Source organism: Stegodyphus dumicola, chromosome 1, assembly GCF_044657685.1.
Source record: "Stegodyphus dumicola isolate Sdum_Otavi_A_Nest chromosome 1, ASM4465768v1".
Taxonomy (NCBI): Eukaryota; Metazoa; Arthropoda; class Arachnida; order Araneae; family Eresidae; genus Stegodyphus; species Stegodyphus dumicola.
This window is the reverse complement of record NC_140768.1, coordinates 206,048,804-206,071,630: the sequence shown is the minus strand read 5'-3', so window position 1 is coordinate 206,071,630 and position 22,827 is coordinate 206,048,804. Positions and strand designations below refer to the sequence as shown.

General features: G+C 30.3%; 1 protein-coding gene across 4 annotated transcripts in view; it reads right to left on the bottom strand.

Moving 5' to 3' along the window:
* Positions 1-228: 228 nt before the first annotated feature.
* Positions 229-22,827, bottom strand: part of LOC118205978 (ATP-binding cassette sub-family B member 10, mitochondrial) — an 80,809-nt gene continuing 58,210 nt past the window's right edge. For 3 of the 4 annotated variants that reach the window (XM_085824900.1, XM_085824910.1, XM_085824913.1), the window contains exons 8-12: positions 16,329-16,532; positions 8,563-8,823; positions 7,956-7,999; positions 4,912-4,946; positions 229-4,112 (exon numbers count right to left, since the gene is read on the bottom strand). In XM_085824900.1, coding sequence (XP_085681026.1) covers positions 3,887-4,112; positions 4,912-4,946; positions 7,956-7,999; positions 8,563-8,823; positions 16,329-16,532 — 770 coding nt within the window. In that variant the 3' untranslated portion in view covers positions 229-3,886. The remainder of the gene's footprint in view (positions 4,113-4,911; positions 4,947-7,955; positions 8,000-8,562; positions 8,824-16,328; positions 16,533-22,827) is intronic. The other variant, XM_085824905.1, reaches the window with a different exon arrangement.

Genomic DNA, 22,827 nt, shown 5'->3' with positions numbered 1-22,827 from the left:
TTATCTGTATCAAAAATAAAATTTAATGGGAAATTCTGCAGCAACTTAAAAAGCAAACTTATATATATATTGTTACCTTTGCTTTAGTAAGAATTTGATACTTTTCCATTCATACCACTTTGCATGTGTTCAAAAAAGATACATTAAAAATAAATGGAGCTTTCAGAATTATTATTATTATTTGTCTAGTTTTATTTTCATTCAGTAGTACAGATTTAGTTTCACGAGTTGACTGCAGCAGATATTTTTATTAAAAAAGCAAAATATTTACATCAATGTTTTTAGATCAATTTTTAATAACAAATTTCCTTGAGGTCTTAGACTGCAATTTGAAATTGTCAGATTGCATGATTATTCTTACTGTTATTTTTCAATGTATAACGACCTGCTATACAGTAGCTATCATCACATTTAGTTTATTATGATATATAATATTCTTAATTTGTATATCATTATCAATACATAAAATATAATCTAAATTATGTGTTTATGAGACTGAAAAATGAACAATAAATGACTGCATTTTTATATGCGACTTAACCTATCTGTTTTATTCATATTAACTTAACTGTAATCTTAATCATATTAGCTTAACTGTAATCTTAATTAATCTGTTCATTGTAACAATTAACAGCAAATAAATACTCGTAAAATATGACCAAATATGATTGTTCTCTCGAAAACAGTCCTTAAAACTTTTTTTTGGGGGGGGGGAGGATCCTCTAACAGTATACTTTGCGATTAAAAAGGAAATTTTTCAATAATGCCCTTACATTCACTTACAAATCATTTATTCACCAATTTGTTAATTTTCTTAAAAATGCAGGAAAGACCTGAAAAAAGTAATTTAACAGAAACTCAGTATGTGAATAATGTTCTATATATTATTTACATGTAAAATTTTTAAAAATGGTTTATCCATACCAAAATAAAGAATATTTTGATAGAAAACAGCTGAAGATAATAATCGTACTTCTCATTTTTTAACGGCCACTCCAACATTCTGGGTAAAGTTATTTTCTAATGATCACTTAGCAATTTTCAGGAAAGCTAAACATGATCTATCATAACGTAGCATGCGTGACACTGTACTTCATTGCATAGTGATCTGAACGTAAAACATTGTTTCAATTCTGAGAAAACCTGGAATGAAAGAATCCTTCATTCAAAATTTCTACGCATATGTTTATAGTGCATTGTTGCGTATCAACTACCTATCACTGAATACCTAGATGCAGTGATCCCCGAGAAATCTCTTGCAGAAATTTTCCCCGACCTGTCAATATCGTACTCACAAGCAAACAAGGTGTTTTCAATAATCGAGAGGCATTCTGAAAATTTTGGGCAAATGAGAATTCAGAAAATATTTCCGACATGCCCAGAAAATCTCTAATAAAAATAGGTAGCATAGAGAGAAGTTAAGTGAAAAAGACCAAAGTCTTCTCTCCTGTGTTTTTTTAACTCTGCCAAGAGTAAATTCTTTTTGCTGTTCACTCTGTCAAGAATATTCTTAATTCTCTCTGCAGAAAGATCCAATAACCAGTAAGAATTTTCCACTAACTTTTTTGGAAGCAACTTCCTCAGAATGGTCAGCTGCAGCCAGAAGAGGCACTTTGGCTGTTTGCCTTACACAGGAACTTCATCCTGCACTAAGAAATCCTCTAATTTTAACATCTGACAGCCAGGCAAGAACTTTCACAGACTCCAAACATCACCTTTTTTTTTTTTTTAAATCCTTTTGCCCCCCCTCTTTTTACAAGAACCAATGAACAAACACCATCTAGTAAATTATTTGCAAATTGTCTAGAATTTTAAATAAAATATGCTACCTCCTTGCTTTGTGTCAATTCATTAAAGTCCATTCTGACCATTTTTAGAAATTTTTTCCTCTAAACCAACTTCTTAAAACTAAACTTATCCTATACATGCAACTGAATATTTAAAAACTGAATTAAAAGTTCTCTTAAAAATATTTAACAGGTTAAACACCAAGCTTGTTTGTTTGGTCTAAGGTAGTTTTAACATGTTAAAAAATAAAGCATGACATACTCTGGAACTTTCTTATTGCAAGAAAACATTTATTTTAAGGTGTTTAACCATTTTCATTATTTCTTTTGAGAAACACAATCAACACACTAAGCTCATATGTGTAAGGCTGTCATATAGGCAATTCTCTTTACATCCTGTAAAATATGCTTGAAAAATATATAGTCATTTTATACACAAGACTGAGTTCCCTAATGCAGTATTTAACAAAACTGTCAGAACAGCTAAGAGAGATGGACTACTTTTTATATAACGTAGGCAATTACATGACTGACTGAAAAGACTCAATTCCTTATGAATTCGTTGGCACAAAATCGTATGTACAAAATTTATGTTTCACGTAAAAAAGTATAAGAATGCCAGTAAAACTAATTAGTGACCTGATAATTAAACTTAATTAAATCTGTGTTAAATGATTCCATTCGAGGATATGTAAGAATGTATTATTCCTTGAACAATAAAATTGCAGATATTTAAGTATTAGTGCAATTACCTTGGCATGATGCAGCAATTTTTCAGAAAAAAAGAATAATGACTTATAAATATATATTATTATTATTACAATATATATATTATTATTACACACATTTTAATTAAGGTGATTTAAACCCGAAATCAAGTATACCGACATGAAATATACTTCTAAGTATATCTTTTTCTTGATTGTATTTCTGTGAAAAATTTTAAAAATTTGCAAAAATTACTGCAATTTCTTGCATCATAGGCAAATCTCACATACATGCAAGAGAACAAATATTAATATTCATAAATAAAAATCAATGGAACAACATTTTTGCTCAATGGAACAACATATTGTTTGCTATACCTAAAGAATTATCCTACATGTGTTTGCCAGAGTTTGGCATATTCTGAAAATTTGGAGTCTTCTGAATTGGTTTCGCTAATATGCAAGTACAAAATTTTATCATAGACAAACATTCTTTGCCATATCAAGAAATAAAGGCAATACTTAAAAAAAAAATCAATTCTTATTTTGTATATATATTCTAATAACCTGAAGTTATGTGATACGACAGACTGATGAAAAGTGCAGAAGTTGGATTCATGTAAGTTGAGATCACACATTGTCCTATGATAACTAAATAGAAAAGACTTGAAAAATAATTGTTTAAAAGAAAAATACATAAAAAGAATGTAGTTTTCATTCAAATAAGTAAAAGTAGCATTAACTTGCTACATGACAATTGTTTGGGAAAATTTAACAAACTCCTTTGATGACATAATTTATAAAGTGGAAGAAAGATGAACTAAAGTATGTGAAGATTTGTTCTTCACTTCTATACCAAATAATAAAATGGTTAGCGAACACATGTAAAACATAAAATATTGCATTATCTAGAAACTCAATTATAACTTAATAACAGTTTTTACAGATGGTGTGTACTTTTAGAGCAGTGAGCATAATTGTGTATTGAGGCACATTATGTCTTTAAGGCTAATTTTAATACATAGACAGTACGTTTGATCAGTTCTCTATAATAGACAATTTCAAAATAAATTAATTATAAGCATGAATGTGTAAAATAAATTAATGATAATAAGAAGTTTAGCTTTTCATAAGTCAAGGTATCATGATACATGTTTTTTTTTTTTTTTTTTTTTTTTTTTAACTAACAGTCTTTTTGCATTGGGACTTCTCCATTAATCACAGTCTTATTGAACAGTCAGAAGAAAGTATAAACAAACTATATATTAAATAACATTTTTAGTACAAAAACAACTTAATTCATATATAAATTACTATGAAAATAAATTACTCTGTACAACAACTAATGTATCAAATATAAATGCATTAAATATTTTTATAAATATTTTACAATTATGATTTTAAACTCTGGTGTTGAACTAGATGATAAAACGATCCTCTGCGAGAGACCAGATCTTCATATGAGCCTTCTTCGACAATTCTTCCATTTCCCAGGACAACGATCACATCTGCTTTCTTTACTGTTGAAAGTCTGTGCGCTATTGTTATGACGGTGCGATCTTTCATGAGCTGTTCCAGAGCTACTTGCACAAAATATTCACTCTCTGCATCTAGAGCACTAAATGTATACAAAAATTAACAGTTAGACAGATTTCTAAAACATATTTTCAAAACTAGGAAATATTATCTGGGAATATAGAGAATATAATAATATTACCTATCTAGCTTAAAAATAAAAAGCTTATTTAAAGACCATTTGGAAAAGAACATGAAATTAAAAAAAAAATATAAATTCTGGATAAATTTCTCTTAAAATAAACTTCCTTTAGACGATTACTTTTGCAATCTATCAAATGGTGAAAATGTCAAAGTTTTGCAGTGCTATTTCATTACACAAGAACATATGCTAAAAATGCATAAATACTTCAACTTTAAATACAAAAAATCTATACATTTTTTGAAATAATTACTCTGAAAAATTATATGCACGTGAAAATTTTTAAGCAAATCTAATTAGCACAGATCAAAAATTGATAAGAGATTTGATTCAAACAGGTATACAAGCTTAAACAAAACCACATTAAAAAATGAAAATAACAATATTTGAATGAAACAGAGCCTAATAAAAAAAGCAGCTGCTTAAAAAGCAAACAGAGCATATACCACAACAAGAATATGATTCCATTTCAATAGAAAAAATCTAAAAATATTATTAAATTAATATTTTATCATTTTTATGAACAAATAAAATATCAAATTTTAAAATTCACATCTAATTTAGACATTACACATTCTAACATGAAAATATAACTTTTTTTTACTGTACATGGATTATGTTAGGCATTGTGCAAATGCAAGTTTGCACAATGCCTAACATAATCCATGTACAGTAAAGAGAAAGGAAATCAAATACTTACCTCGTTGCTTCATCCAAAATAAGTATTTTAGGATTCTGAAATGAAATAAATTAAAAATATATAAACTATTTCATATTTAATTGGAAATCAAATGTTAACATAAGCTTTTTTCTTATTTACAGAAAATATACAGGAAATATCCAATCTAAATATAGTGGAAATTCCAAAATATTTTATTATAGTTTGAAAACATTCCAATAATGAAGAATCCTTCACCAAAAAGAGTAAATGTTATAACAGAAATTATATTTGGTACTATTTAAAAATTCGTAAATGTGACAATCAAAATCGTAATAACAACCTTGTATTTGGCGTACGTATATTAGAACACTCAATTGATTTCGAGGGCAGCTAAAGGTCCCTCCTCATCAGAAGAACAAAATTACTAGAGAAAGGGAAAAAAGAAGAAAAATAAAGCATTAGCGAAGGAGTCTCAGAAACACGTTGTTATCAGCACTGCACGTGGTCATAACCGGATATTGTATCAGAGTTACACTGGCCGCCTACTTTTATGGAGCCAGGCTATCTGATCAAACATTTAACACATAGACTAAAATGCAAAAAAAATTAGCGAAGTAAAAAAATAGGGAGCGAGGGGCAATTGCACCTTCACACACCAAGTCTGAACCTCGAATTTTTTTAATTTGCTAATTTTTTTGCGTTTTAGTCTATGTATTATATGTTTGATCAGATAGTTTGGCTCAGTAAAAGTAGGCAGCCAGTGTAACTGATTCAACATCCAGTTACAACCACGTGCAGTGCTGAGAACGACCACGTGTTTCCGAGACTCCTTTGCCAATTTTTCTTCTTTTTTCCTCTTTCTAGTAATTTCATTCTCCTGATGAGGAGGGATCTTTAGTTTCCCTCAAAATCGATTGAGTATTTTAATATACGTATGCCAAATACAAGGTTGTTATTGTGATTTTGATTCCAAAGGCATGCTAAAGAAGACTGATGCTGGTATCAAGGCTGTTGATTTCAGCAATGAAGAATTTGACTTTCAAAGTTCTGTAGTAAAATTACTTCATAAATTATATATTTTTCTGTTAACAAAATCTTAAGAATTATACAGTACTTCTTACAATTATAGTGTACTTCTCATAATTTTTCAATATTTGCAAGAAACAGTTAAATTCTAAATTATTTTTTTTTTTTATTTTCAGGATATCTGTTCAATTCCTCCTGATCTCATTACATAATTTTCCTAGGATTGGATACTCCCTATTAAGTGACATGTCACATGATCAGACCTCTGTTTTCCAACCTTACTTTGCCTAGCTGTAGTTCATAACAGTAAAAGTAGAACAGCTCAGCTGTCTTCTACTTTCAGATTGCACCGACTGCTTTGAAAAGAATTTACAGTTTCAGATGGAACTTTTATACTCATAATCTTTATATTAACATGCCACTTATGCAGTTTAACATAGACGATCTAGCTGAAGATGTTAATTATCAAATTTTTACCAACTGATATAGATATAAGAAAATTTATAATGTTTCATTAATAGCATTTATTAACATGTTCAACATGTTACTACTAGTCCTAATATATACTAGATTTCACAAAATTATTAAGAGCTCCGTTATTAATTATGAAAGTAAAAGAATGTCTATTATAAAATCTATCTCACAATGAATTCCCAAAAGTAAATTTCAAATCCACTGAAATCTTAACTTCTAGTTCTATCATTAATGTTTGGTACAAATATTAATTAACTTCTCCTTTCTCATTTTTCATTTCCAGAGCAAACTTTCAGATTTAAATTTTAAATTTTAATCTGTCTTACTTCCAGCAGTCTTTTGGGTACTCTTTTTTTTAACTCAAGCTATGACAGACATTTACATGTTCTGAACATATAGATATCAATGATGCACTACATATGTAAATATCAGGCTGAACATTATTCAGTTTATAGAAAAGTCATATTATATTATCATAAATACAAGTAACCTTTAATCAGATCAATACTTTAATTATATATAACTTACTATACTTAATATATAATCATATATTAAGTATAGTAAGTGCTCAAATTTTATATACAGGGTGTTTCAGCAAATTACTTGTAAACTTTCAGGAAAGATAGACAACCTAGACAATGGAAAATCAAATAGTCTGAAATCACATGGTCGAAAAGGCTTCCCTGGCATAGTAGTAACAACACAAAACAAAAGAAAGAAAGACAAAATCACATAAACAAAAGATAACAAAAAATATCATCACAAAAGGTTTTTTGGAGATGAATTCAAGTAATTCAACTCTCTCGAATTTGAGCAATGGCCACCATATATTCATATCTGGAGAGCGCCAGGCACATAAAATATTCCTCTGAACGTTATTAAACATGACTGTTCCAATATGGAATATACTTCTTTACATGTATTCAAATGAGAAGTTACCTAAAAATATCAAGTTGAAGTTTTAAAAGTTTCTAGATTGTAGAAGCTGGTCATAAACGTTCTGCTAATTTTTTCCCAATTTCCATGGATGATAATTCATGTTCAAAACAAGCATTTTATTACTGTAGAGAACTTACAAGACACCTCATCTTGAAAGAGATACAATATGGCAGAGATCTAAATGCCTGGAAAGATCCTATTAATAGAGGAGTGGTACTTCTCTCAAAACACTAAGCACTTCATTGAAAACATAAAATTATGCCATAATAACCAAGGAAATCCAGAAGATCATATTCTACATTAAAATATACTCTTTGCTTACGAGGCATTAATTTTGTTTCTCAGAATTTAATACAAATATTTTCATTTGTTTCATAACAGTTGTGTTTCATGCATTTAATACTTTATTAAGATGCTACATAGAATTCAATAGTTTTTGAGAAATCATTTTTGTGCATATAAAATAATTTTAAATACAGTTTATCAAACTTCCGAAATATTTAATTTAGATTATTTTACATTGATAAGTATTTTATTAATATATGTAGAAAAGATTAACTCATAAAATTAGTTTTTTTACCTTTCAAACTGAATAAAGTAGCATTATATACAGAAGTGATAAAAACAAAAACTGAGTAACAAACCTTCAACAGAGCTCGAGCTATAGCTATTCTTTGTCTTTGTCCACCTGTAAAACATAATTATTAAAACAAGATTACTATATGAAGATATAATGAAAGAAATGAAAAGTCATGAATAGCAACTGATCAGAGACATCATTTAAAATAGAAGTAATTTATTTAAATATTTTTAATATACATTATGTACATTTAAAAGATAAAACTTAATTTTCAGTTAGAAAGTAAAATCATAAAAATTTTTTGTTAAACAATTTGCAGTTAGAAAGCCTCATCATAAAAATTTTAAAAGTGAAGACATAAACAGAGTTATGTATTCGGTTTTAAAATTTTTATGACGATGAATATAAGGTAGTTTTGAATATGAACATTACGCTTAAAAATGTTAGAATATATATTTGACAATTATACAAGAAAACTAAATGTGGAAATATAAATAAGTATTGCTTTAAGATCACTATTAATTCTGTTTCTCATAAAAATAACAGTTGGAACCACTTGGCATATACTTAGAACATAAATTTCTTTAAAATGGTTACATTTATTTTCAAAAATTTTTGTTAACATTCATTTACATTTTAATTATGTCAACATATAAAATTTTATTTTATACCTGAAAGCATAACTCCTCTTTCACCTACAATTGTGTCCAAGCCATTGGGAAACTTTTTTACAAAATCTAAAGCATTGGCTTTTTGCAAAATATCTTCTAGCATGTTATCATCTATACTTCTTCCCTCCAAAGCTCCATATAAAATATTTTCTCGAATTGAAAATGAAAACAAAGCAGGATCTTGACTCACAACTCCAATGCATCGTCTTAACCAACACAAATCTAAAGACTTAATATCATTGTCATCTATGGTTATGCAACCTGAAAAAGTAGATACAGCTCTTAAGTTAAAATACAGTGCCATCTATTATAGTATATAGAGAAACACTCTCATTTGATCATCTGGATTCAGCTACGCAGCACGCCAGAGCATGTACTAGTACTGAATGTAGAAATTACTATTAATAATATAGTTAGTTCTCTATTTATACAGTCCGCTCATTAGTTTAGAATTATAGAATCACAGTACATGGTCTGTCGAGCCGGAGTACAGCTAGTTAATATTTTATATTCCATTACCATTTGGAATAAACAGCCTACAATAATAGAACCTACTGCTAAAGATATGCAAATATTTTTTTAAAAACTCGTATTCCTACATATATGAAGGAATCTTTATAATGAAGTTTCAGGAAAATGGATATAAATTCATTGGCATGTATTTCAAACTTTAGTACATGGATTCAGGTATTTTAAATCTCAAGAGTATAAGAATATTTCAGTGTGACTTGTTAAAAGAATTATTTTTAACCGTTCATCAAGATATTACTTAAGTATTTATGATAATTTAAGTCAACCAGTCAACAAAGACATTTTAGAATCAGTAGAACAGATTATTTATACTGCATGAATTTACTATTTTTCTGGCTGCTGAAAATTTAGCTTTGTAAGCTAAATTTCAATAAATAAAGCTGACATAATCTTGCACATAGAAAATTATGCAAAGTCCTAAAATCTATTAACTATAATGTTAAAAAATATATGCTTAAATGGATAATGCATAAACTTGGACCTGCCTTTAACAAGTCTATGAACTCTGATTAAACAAAATTTCAGTTCAGCTAAATACTGAAGTCTTCCAACCCATATTACTTTCTTCATGACATGTAGGAGTGCACACTAGCCATGTAGGATTCATTGGAAGCCAAAGCTTTCATTATTTATCTAATGTTGATGCAGCAGAGGCATAATCACAACATAAACATTAATCATACTAGAAAAACAGGATTAGCCAGAAATTCACACTTGGGACCATGTTACTCTAGAACAGGGATTCCTAACCTTTTCCTGGTATTGACCCCTTTCAAAATAATGGTTTTGTTAATCTAACCTCTTAAATTTTTCTCTACGGAACAAGGAACATAATCATAACACAAACAGTTGTATATAAATAACTTACAGATAACAATTAGATTAAAAAATTATATATAAAAGTTTTGAAAAAAATCATTTATTAGATTATGTTTTATCTTTTGTATTATTATTAATTTTACAAATATAAACATGTTTTCAGAAACAAAATTACAAAAAATTCTAATTGCACAAAAATTTGACTTTAATTAACTTGATGTACAAAATATATATTTTACATTGCTTTTGCATAGAAAAATGTGTTATGCTTTAAATACCTGAAATATCCTGAAACCTCTTTCTCCTAAAAAAGATTTATTCTAAAGCAGTTCACTAAATATCTGGTTGTAACAAAAGTTTCCCGCCAAAACACATTCTTAAGTTAGGAAAAAAACATGTAAGCAGTACTTTTAGTGCAGGTAGTATTCACCACCCACATCTATGAATTTCTGACAATGTTTTCATATCTTTTTTACAGCCTTCGACCCAGAAACTTGGTGGCCACGGCTCAACAGATCAACCTCATTTTGGACGTCCTCTGTGGAAATGGAAGATAGCACCAGCAAGATGTAGCTGCAGGTGTGAAAAAAGGTAGAAGTCTGAAGGAGCGATATTGAGGCTATATGATGGGCGGGGCAAAAGATCTCATTCAGGTCCATACAGAGTCCGGCCAGTGAATGCAGACACATGTGGTCTTGCATTATTTTGATGAAACTTTACCTTTTTGTGCCAGAACTCATTTCGAGGTTTTCCCATGAGAGCAGCTTCAACACGGACTAGCATCTTGCTGTACACCTTAGTGTAAAGGGTTTTACCTTTTCCAGATACTCTCTGTGGATAATACAATGACAATCCCACCAAATACAAAGCACGCTCTTAATCAAATTGTGATTTATGATGCCGCCGATGGGCTCACCAGGCGCACACCAGCCCCTTTTTGGCCTGTGTTGAAGTAAATCCACTTTTCATTACAAGTGATGAACTGGTCCAGAATTTTGTACTTGCATTGATATTCAAGTAGGTTAGTGCAGGCCTGAACACATCTGTCTTTATCTGCTTGAGTCAGCTCATGCAGCACTCAGAGATTGAACTTGTAAGTCAAATTTATGCCATGCATAGCACAATTAATGGACATGGCACTAATGTCCAACTTCTTAGCAAGCTCTTGAGTGGTTGCTTACTGATCTTCTTCCACAAGTTCCCGAAGACAGTCCTCATCAACATCAGTAGGTCTGCCAGAGCATTATGCTTCTTGAATGTCACAGTTCTTGTTTTTGAACTTTCAGTACCAAACCTTCACAGTGTCACACGATACAACATTAGTATCTAAAGTTCTACACATGGTTTGGGAACATTCTGTAGCTGACTTTTGGCAAGAGAATTGGATATAAATTATGTTTCTAATCTGGTAGCATGATAACTCCATTTCAGACACCTTGTACTTAAAGATAATAATATTTTTTACAAATTTTGCAACACAGTGTTCTAAAGCAAGTCTCTTTCTTTCAAATACCAGAAATCATTTGACAAAATATGATTAAACACACCAATGCGAACTGTTTGCTCAGACATTTGTGGTCGTGTGAAACTTCTGTTAAAACGAGATATTTTGAAAATACTTGAAAGTCAGTTTTGGAGAAACAATTAATTTTAAGACTAAGAAGCAAATAAATACTTAACAAGGCAAAGAAAAAATTACTATCAACAATATTCCTGCCTCAATACTGTTGATATCAAAGACATAATATTAAAAGGAAGGAATTACTATTATAACAAACATTTACTTCAAATTACTATCATTTATAATCACAGATTTTTACTGACTGTACTGAATGACAGTACTGAATACCAAATACTTTAATGTAATCAATCTATTTCAAAGAAATTTTACAAAAATAAAAACAAACATTTTCAATTTTGAAAGAAAATCTTGTAGTCTACAAATAAACCACAATATTAACTCTTCATGCATTACGTTCTAGATTAAGTATATGGTATGGCCTAGCAATCTTATTTCTATAAACAGCATGCATTGCTAAATTAATTTTAACTTAAACTGCAAAATATATAAAATATATCCGAAAGAATTTCAAAAATAAATAATAAAAATTTTAATAAAATCCAATACATATTGAAGAATTAAAAAGGCACATGAGGTCAGATTGAAGTTAAAAATGAAATTCAATGTTCTAGCTTAACACATACTAAAAACCACATTTAAACATTAGCAAAATAAGAACTTTCACAGGCGACTCTCCTGCTGTTTCAGCTAGAGGATGGAATTAATGGCTTGATAAAATTTCTCCTCGGTGACTTCTGCCAGGATGGTGTATTTCTCAGAATCAATGTCCAGCTATATGATAGGTTAAAAGGAAAGCCTCTGTTGAGATTATAACTTGTACAGTAGTAGAGATTATAACTTAAACAGAAACCTTCCTTTCAACTTACCATACATCTGGACATCAATTCTAAGATGTACACTGCACACACACAAAAAAAGGGCAGTTCTATATCTCTTGTTCTACTGGGTCGATTGACAAAATTCAATTTGCATGTTTCAGGTCTTGAAAGCGCGACTTAGGATACGCATCAGATTTATATAAAGCAATGTTCTAAAATAAGGTATTTTGACATAAAATCAGACTTTTTCTGCAATAACATACCAATTTCTTTCCATATTTTGATTCTACAACTCAAATTACGCCAAAACACCAAGTTTTGTAAAAATCGCATGAGTAGTTTTTAGAAAATTAGCTCTCAAAATTTTAGGTCCTCATTTTTAATTGAGGTTAAATAAATATATATATTTATTAATCTCTTTTTTTATTAAACCTATTTGATTCTTCCTTTCACATTTCGAAATTTAGGTTCATTCCAAATAAAATTCACCCATTTTTTAAGATTTTTAAAATTTGTATTTTTAAATAATTTTTATAAATTTATCAAAAAAGTTTTAAATTATAATCTATAAAATTTGTACCATCATCTTAAAGTAGATGTATTTCTAAGCATACCTGCAAAAAATTACAGTTTTTTACTTCCTTGTACGAATTAAAAAGGAAGTATTGTAATCACGAAAAGTTTCAGGTAGCATATTTCAACAAAAATATCCCATTTTGACCTCTTTCAAATGGAACTTAACAATGTATTTTCGTGACATCTGTATGTAAGGACAGAATAAAGCACTCTTTTCCTCCAAAAAAATTATAAAACTGCTTTAAAATGAATTTTGAAGAGAATTTTTTGTGCCGTCTGTACGTACATAGTACGTATCTCGCATAACTTAAAAAGAGTATAACCTCAGAACGTTGAAATTTTGTATATAGGACTGCTATAACATGTAGATGTGCACCTCGTATTTTGGTTGCAATCCACTCTGTTACCCGGCTCAGTGATCTCAGTTTCTTTACTATTATAGGTTTGTAAATTGTACATTTTTTGCTTTAAAAATGATTGAATTATGTTGTTCTTATCTTCCGGTTAAGGTTTTTATGCTTTTAGTAAATCTGTATGCAATATTTTTAGAATTATCAACAATTTTAAAATTGTTTAAGTGCCGTTAAGCCTAATAATGTTTTTGATGGCAGCCATTGCTTTTGTTTACATTTGAAACAGCAGGATAGCGGATTTGTTGCCAATCTACAGAAACTTAGCTTCGTAACAACGCCTTTATTTACGCAACAACGCGTAAATAATTAATGCGTAAAATTTATTATTGCCAATTATATCATGCTTAATCCTTTCTGGAATTTTTTCGAGGAAATAAGTGTTTAATATTTACTTCATAATTTTTAATATAGATATTTTGAGTTTTTATGTATTTTTGCCTTGTCGCGAAGTGAGAACTGAATTAATTGAATGAGAAATACTATATTGTCTGTGAAAAACTGTTTCTTTTTTGACATGTTTGCTTAATTTCTTTTATACATCGTTCTAGCTTTATTATAGTATTTGAATAGAACATGTGCCAACGATTAGATAATTCTTTAAATGATATAAATTTTGTGCATTCTGAGTTATAATATGAACGAAATATAATACTGTTAAATAAACCTAGCGCCAGAGTGTCGCTATGGTAAACAAAGTGAATTTTAAAGAATGCATTTATTCTATTGTGGTTTATGCGCTGTCGGCGAAGTAGGTTTAATTCAATCTAATAAGTTTAAACGAAATGCAAGAAAAAATGCATATTATTTTATATTCTGTACAAGGAAGTCATGTGGTGTACACATCAGATTTTTTATTCAAAATTTGTGAAGATATACATGAATTTATATATTGGTGCATTTTGAAATTTGGCATATTTGTTGAAAGCAAATGTAGTTTAGACATTTTGCTAAAATTATTTGGAAGTAGAAATGATAACTTTTTTCTTCCACTCATGCACAATGTAAAAAGGTAGGAATGAGGTGACTTTTTTCCTGCTCTGACATAATGGAAGGGAAAGGAAAATTAGTTGCCACATATTAAGAAGTTGCCCAAGTGAATTATTCTTGGCGCAAACTGAACAAAATTGTGCCAAGATAAATTTTCGAATTTCTCCGTAAATTTCGTACCAAACTTTGCACAATTTAATATCTAGGCATAATTTGAGTCGTAGAATCGGAATATAGGAAAACATTGGCATGTTATTTCAGAAAAAGGTCCATTGTTTTTGTCAAAATACCTATGTTAGAACAATGCTATACATAAATCTAATATATGTTCTAAGTCGCACTTTCGAGACATAAATAACGCAATTTGAATTTTGTCAATCGGCCCAACTAGAACAGGAGATATAGAACTGTCCCCCTTTCTCCTCCTCCTTTTTTTTTCTTTCTTTCCCCCTAGTGTACATTAAACCTATAAAAAGCTGTGAAAGAGAGAAATTAAATTGAGCCCTTTTCCCAGCTGAGCAAGCAGGCAGGATGTCCATGAAAGCTTCAGTTTTACTATCATTGTTTCAACATATCAATCTAGAACAGTTTCTTAACTATGGGTTGCTACTCCAAATGGGGTCACAAATCAAAATTTGGGGGTAGCGAAAATTCAGTTCAATAGTTCAATTTAAAGAAACTGGATTCCTAAGACTTTTAAAAAAATTACATTAATTGACATTAATGAGATTACACTTTTAAGGACATTAAATTAATCGATATTACTGAGATTAATTAGCTGTTGGATAAAGTATTAAAAGAATTTGTAAAGCTATCTGTAGGTTTACAAATTCTTTTTGTACTTTATCTAGTGATTCAAATTTAAAACTAAAGTTTTCACAAAAATCTTTGGTGAATTCTGGATTTGAATTAGAGCTACATTTGTCACCATTTCTGAAATGACCTTAAATGGTCTTCTCTCATTCAATACCCCATATTTCAATAAAGCTTAATATTTCAATCAGCTTCAACACTTATTAAAACCAAATGCCATTCATTCAACATTCAAACATGTTGAAGATGCTTTAGCAGTGTTAAATACTGCACCAACATTTAATTTTTTATGTAGCAAAAAACAAGCACATCTGTCTCATTAGAGTTTTCTTTAATTTTGGTTTGCTTAAAATAAATACCCCATATTTCAATAAAGCTACTTTTTCAGCTTCAACGCTTATTAAAACCAAATGCCATTCATTCAACATTAAAACATGTTGAAGATGCTTTAGCAGTGTTAAATATTGCACCAACATTTAATTTTTTATGTAGCAAAAAACAAGCACATCTGTCTCATTAGAGTTTTCTTTAATTTTGGTTTGCTTAAAATAAATCCTAAAACTACTTTTTCATATGTATAATGTTTACTAAAGTACTAAATTATCTGTGGGAGGAAATTTATTTTTACATCTTTATTTTATATTTAATATATAGAGTCGTGAAAAAAATCTATGATAAAAAAAGGTCAAGATTGAAAATGTTTAAGAAGCCCTGATCTAAAACATTTTATTTTTTTTCAAATCATCTAACCCAGTAAACATTTGTATTATCAGTACTAAAAATATTGAATTTACAAAATACTGAATATTATTTAACTAAATGTCAAAACTACTAATAAATTTGAATTACTCTTATGCATCTTGTAATTAATCAATGACAGGAACTCTTAAAAATCTATTCCCTCTTAGCATAAATTTGTGTGTTCAAAACCATTTATAAACTACTAGGTTCACTGTATGTTAAACTTTTTGAATTCTTTTCAAACCAAATTGTAAATATTAGATGTAGACTGCATATGCCGGCCTTCTAGACTTAAGATTTCATAACAGGTGTAGACAAACACACATTATTATTATTGAACACATAAGAGTTAATACATATTTTACGAGAACACAAGGGTTTTTAACTCAAATGTATTCTTCCAAACCCATATGTGGATTCACAATATTTAAATGATTAAATCAGTTACAAATGCAAAATTATTTTAATGATAAAAATCATAATTACCACTTTGGCAGTCATAGAATCTAAGAAGCAATGAGCCAACAGTAGATTTTCCACAACCACTAGAACCAACAATTGCATAAACTAAATGAGCAGGTATAGAAAGACTGAAATCTGTAAGCACTGGGGCATTGAGACGTGTTGGATATGCAAAATTTACCTTATTGAATTTAATACTTCCAGTAAGATGAGGCAATACCATACCACCTACACAAAACAGATTAAAAAAGTCTCAAAATGACAAAACAAATTCAAAAATCAATAAAGTGAAAAAAATATATCAAGTAATACTAGTAAGTGGAATTTACATTTTTAATAACTTTTCAGTGGATACTTTTCAATAAAATTTCATAAAAAGCTTTTCTCTTTCTTCCATAATGAGAATAATTTTGCCTTCCATATAATAATGATCAAAAATCTATGTGCACAATATTGATACAAAATTAATGCAACTGGTCCTTCCTCCATGTTCATATTCTGCCATCATATCTTTTCTTCCATTCCATTTCCTGTTGCCAAACAGAAAAAGAAAATGTTGCAATAAAATTTGGTTTTTTCTAATTACAAGTATCCGTGGTTTCAATACACAGTAGAACTTCTGTGTTTTGGGAATATTTTATATTAAACATGTGGCAATAGCCAACTTATATATACATCTACCACACAAATTTTGATTATACATGGATTTGCATGCTTAATGAACCACCACTGCACCCACAGAGTACAAAAATGTAAAACACTAGCCTTACAGATTTTTATTTATTTTAAAATACTTTTTATTATTTTTTAACAGAACAGTATCCATAGTCTTAAATTTAACCAAACAAGTATTTTAAGTCATAGTATAAAATCGGCAATGAATTGCCAATTTTTCATGAGAATGCAGATAATTAAAAAGTATCTAAAACTCTGCAAAGGAGTTTATGTGAAGCAGAATGCCTAATATGCTGTAACAAAAATTAAATACTGAAAACAGAATTGAATAAAAGGTTCAAAAGCAAAATGATGCAACTTTTTAATTTACAAAGCCAGAATTCAATTAATGTCAAATCTGTTACCTGACTTAAATTCTCATATAGATTTTTAATTAAGCAAACACATAAAAGAAAAGTAGAATATAATTTAATAACAATCTACATAGTCAAAGAAGTGGCTTGCTCAGTTTATTTGGTTTGATAATAATTTGGAGTTGATTCATAAAAGAAATTACCTGAAATAGAATTTGCAAAACTTAAAGAATGGAAAGTTATTCATTCAGCCATAACTGACGAAACAGGTTCTATTAAATATTTAATTGTTTCTTGTAATACTAAAGATTTAGAACAATAATTTTAAATTTTAAATGTAAAAGCTGTTTCTTTGAAAGCATTAGATATAAAATTTAGAGATTTAATTGACGTAAACAACATTGAAACTGAAATCAAAAGTGTTCTGGCATACAAGGAAAAGATTGCAAAATAGAGTTTCAGAGCTACAAAATTATTAAAAGAAAAGTGAAATGCTAATCATTCAATAATTTCTAATGGTTTTTCTCAATAAGGTAATAGCAATATCCCTACTGTTTCTGAAGCTGTAATAAAGCTCTGATTACAATGCTAAATTGTCAAAATTATAATTGATAAATTTTGGATTCAACAAATAAATGATACAATGGTGAAACAGTTTACCAGTTAATTGTTCTCAATGAGAGACAAAACAATTTTGGAATTGGTTCAAAGGTTTTAAAGGGAATGAAACATTACCATCCGTGAAATTTCGCGAGATTGGGAGAAACACCGTACCTATGTTGGGCCTACCAAGAAGTCTATAATAGTCAGTGACTGACTATCCAAATGGCTTGAAGATGAAGTTCAAAAAAGCTGCTATATACACAGAATTCTTAGCTGTTGGCAAGCAATAAGCTTACGCACTCTCTCATTATTAGAAGACTCCTCATAAAGAATTTAAGGAAGGTAACACAGTGCTGGTCCCTGACAGTGAAAGCAAAATTTATGCAATATGTACTGGATCCACTACAATCATCAAAAAGCATACTGATTATAGTTGTTCTATATCTCCTATTGTACTGGGCTGACTGACGAAATTCAAAGTTTTCCATGTCTCGAAAACGCAACTTAGGATATATATTAGATTTGTATATAGCATTGTTCTAACATAGGTATTTTGACCCCAAATCTGACTTTTTCTGAAATAACATACCAATTTTTTCCCATATTTTGATTCTACGACTCAAATTATGTCTAGATGTTAAATTTTGTAAAATTTGGTGTGAAATTTACAGAGAAATTCAAAAATTTATCTTGGCACAATTTTTTCAGTTTGCGCCAAGACTAATTCACTTCGCAAACTTCTCAATTTATAGCCACCCATTTTCTTTCTTTTTTTCATTGTAGACAAGCAGAAAAAGTCATCATTCATACTTTTAAATAACTTTAACAAAGTGCATAAGCCACATTCGACATTATTATCACTTATAACAAATCTGCCAAATTTCAAAATGCCCCAATACGTAAATTCACATGTATACCTTGGGAAATTTTGAATAGAAACTAATTTTTTGCAGATGCTTAGAAATACATCTTCTTTGAGATGATGGTAAAAATTTATAAAAATTATTTTAAAATACAAATTTTTAAAAATAAATCTTAAAAAAAAAAGGAGAATTTCATTTGGAATGAACCTAAATTTCAAAATGTGAAGGGAACAACCAAATAAATTAAAGAAAAAAAGACATATTAATATACGAGAGTTGGAACTTTAATAGTGGCAACTATTTATTTACAAGGAATACAAAAGTGATTCATGTCACCATGTTTTACAGTCCTTCAATATAGTCGCCAGCATTGTGTACAATCCGTTTCCAACGATGTGGAAGTCTCAGAATACCTGTAGCAGCGCCTGTTTTGTTGATAGTTTGAATGGACCGGTCTACTGCCGCAAGAATCTCAGGAACAGTTTGGAAGCGAGTGCCATGAAGTGGTTCCTTCATCTTAGGAATTAAGTCATAGTCACAAGGGCTTAGATCTGGGGAGTATGGTGGATGGTAAAGCACTTCCCAGCCCCACCGCTTGAACAAATCAGTCACAGCTTGCGCTGCATGCGGCCCAGCATTGTCATGCAAAATGAGAGGAGTGTTCTGCAGAAAGTGTCGCCGTTTTTTTCTCAAAGCTGGTCAGAGATTGTGCTCCAAAAATGAGCAGTAATAATGCGCAGTGACGGCCTGCTGTGGGGAAACGGTATGCGTTAGGATGACACCATCACAGTCACACACGAGAATCACCATAACTTTCACATTGCTGGGGTTCTGACGAAATTTCGAACGTCGTGGTGACCCGTGATGACGCCATTTGTTTGATTGGCGTTTCAGTTCTGGCTCGTACAATCAGGCCCAAGTCTCATCCAGCATAATGATACGGCGTAAAAAAGCATCATCTTCGCGCTCATAGCGCTCCAGGTGGGTTCGGGCAACATCGTATCGTAGCCATTTCTGCATTTCCGTCAATTGATGTGGAACCCATCATGAAGCAATTTTTCTCATGGACAGGCGTTCCTTCAGAATGTGCAGCACAGTTGTATGCGCTAATCCTGTTTGTCCGGCCAGCTGACGAATCATTTGGCGGCGATCACTGTCCATTAGTGCGGCAACAGCTTGCACGTCTGCAACGCTGACACAGACGACCTGGCCGCAGCATGTCTGCCACATTTTGGAGTCCTTCATTGAATGCTTTCACCCATCTTGCTACGGTTCTGTAAGGCAATGCAGATTCCCCGCAAGCCACTTAAAGCCCTTGATGACACTGTCATGCTGTACGACCTCTGGCACATTCAATTTTTATCCAACATCGTTGTTCTTGTTTTGAAAACATCCTGGCAACACTTAGGCAGGATGAGTCTTTTTGCTGAGAGGTAAGGTAGGTATGTAGTTTACGTGTGGTATAGGCGATATTCTTTGGTTTTGTTGTGTAGCGTTTTTTCAGCTGTGTTGCCACTATTAAAGTTCCAACCCTCGTACTAATAAATATATGCAAGATTCAAGTAACATGGAAGAGCTAAAATTTTGAAAGTTAATTTTTTAAAAACTACATGTGCGATTTTTACAAAATTTGGCAGTTTGGCATACTTTGAGTAGTAGAATCAAAATATGGAAACAATTGGCATGCCATTCAAGAAAAAACCAGATTTTGTGGCAAAATACCTATATTAGAACAACGCTATATATAAATCTAATAGAAATCCTAAGTCACACTTTCAAGACATGAAAAACGCATGTTGAATTTTGTAATCAACCCAGTAGAATGAGATATAAAGAATTATTCAATTTTTTTTTTTCAGCGTATTTTCACACAAGCAAAATATGAGAAATTAAGACTGTTGCAAATAATATCAGAGTGATATACAATGCAGACATTGATTTGGAGAAGTTGAAAAGATTCCAAGAATTATTCCATTGAAAGCAGAAGAATGTTATCCTGATAAGTATTTGGTGAAGGGTTTGAGAACACCACTCAAAAGAAAAGAGCTCTCAGAAATTTTTAAAAAGCACATCAATCTCAAATCTGGTGCCCAAAAATCATCAATATTCAAGAATATAACATGAAAATCAAACTTGAAAGTATATCAAAAGCCGGAGGTACTAATTGTTAGTACAGATGGTACTAATTGTTGAATCAGAAAGTGAACATGGCCATCCAATAGTTTTATGCATTGAAGAAAGACAGAAGTGTAAGATTATATATGAACTACCACTACCTTAAATCACCAATCATAAAGACAGTCTTATATTGATGATGTGATTATATTTTCTAATAACTGAAATATACTCACGTTTTGAAACATTTAAACATTTTGCCTATTTCATTTGAATAGTTGAAGAATTAAAATGCTAAACCTTTTAATTTTCCTGATACTATGCAATATGGTTAATATTTAGTTATTTGGTAAGTTAATGACAGATTCACATAATTGTTATTTTGTTTCTGTACTTAAGATAATCTTAAAAAGATTCACATTTAAGGAAAAGAATTTATTAAAGTGATGATGAATTTTTAATGTTTCCTAAAATTAAACTTATATTTATTTCTTCAACTCTGTTTTGCAAAAATATGATATGTCTAGGATTTTTCAAAAGAAAGGATATAGTACTACTATTTGCAAATTATTTGGTATTTGTTGAAAGTAATTCAATTTTTGTTCTTACTGCATTTACTTATGTTCCAAGTTGCAATGAAAAAGTTAAATTATTGTTACATCTTTTTAAAAATTAGGATTATTGGATTTATGTTGAAATAGTTGTTATTGAAATTAGCAGGAATTAGTTAATCAAGTTAAAATAATTCACGATTACTAATTTTTTAAGTTCCATGAGAATGTTTCACAAAAAATACAGACCAATTTTCCAAAAAATTTATTTTATTTTTTAATGTAATGTATAATCCATACTTAATAACTAAAATTTGTATTTTAAATTGATAAAGAATCTTTTGATATGTTGATAATGTTTACCCACTTATGATAAATATTGATGGTTCAACAATTTTTAAAAAAGTCATGAAAATCGTCACTTGCACCTGTTAAACAACTTTTACCTTTTTATCCATAAAAAATTATTAGATTGCATTAACATGCAAGTACCTAAACAAATGCCCTCATTTTTAATTTCTGAGTAGCTATAAAGTTTGTAATAGTCTAGTTGTGTAAAACTTTAGCAGCACATTCATTTTTCAACATACAATCATGAAACTGTTAGAAAGGGCTTTTTGCATTCAGTACGATGAAAATTCAACTCTGTAGAAAAGTGATGCATATGTAAATATCAGCACTATGATGCCAGAGGATACAATAGAGCACATAAAATACAAGAAGTGAGCTCCCATAGTGCAAGACAATTTAAAAAAAAAAAGGAAGGCGCATTCCCAGGCATTTTTCTGCAAGTGAAAGTGAGATGCACATACAGCATGCCAACAAGAAAACATCAGGATGCTTTTACACATCGTAGAATAACTGACAAGCTTGTGGAGAAGTGTTTGTTTGATATAATGTTCGGAACTGACAAAAATGTTACTTTACAAACTTGGAAAGCCTTCAAAATGACAGGTACAGTTGCAAGAAAGGTTGGTAGTGGTTGGTTAAAGATAACATTAGTGACTGATGTTTGATATATCCTGCAGGCAAAAAGAAATTGAATCAGACAACAGGCAACACTGCATTTGCACAGAGTAAATGAATGACAGGTATCCCAGTTTACTGTAGTTAAATGACTTTATAACTGCAGCCTACTCAGCCACTATCCTGTATGCTGTATGCCATTGACAGAAGTCCATTGGCAGCACAGTTAACAGGATATAGAGAACACAAGACTGGACATCTCATTAAGAGAGTCCCATCCTTTTTACTGAAGTGGAATGATTCTGGCATGCTAATATGAGAAGGTATTAAGATGAACAGACGAATGAATGCAGTTCCACATTTTCAACAGAGGTTCACACTCCCAGAGATTGTTTAG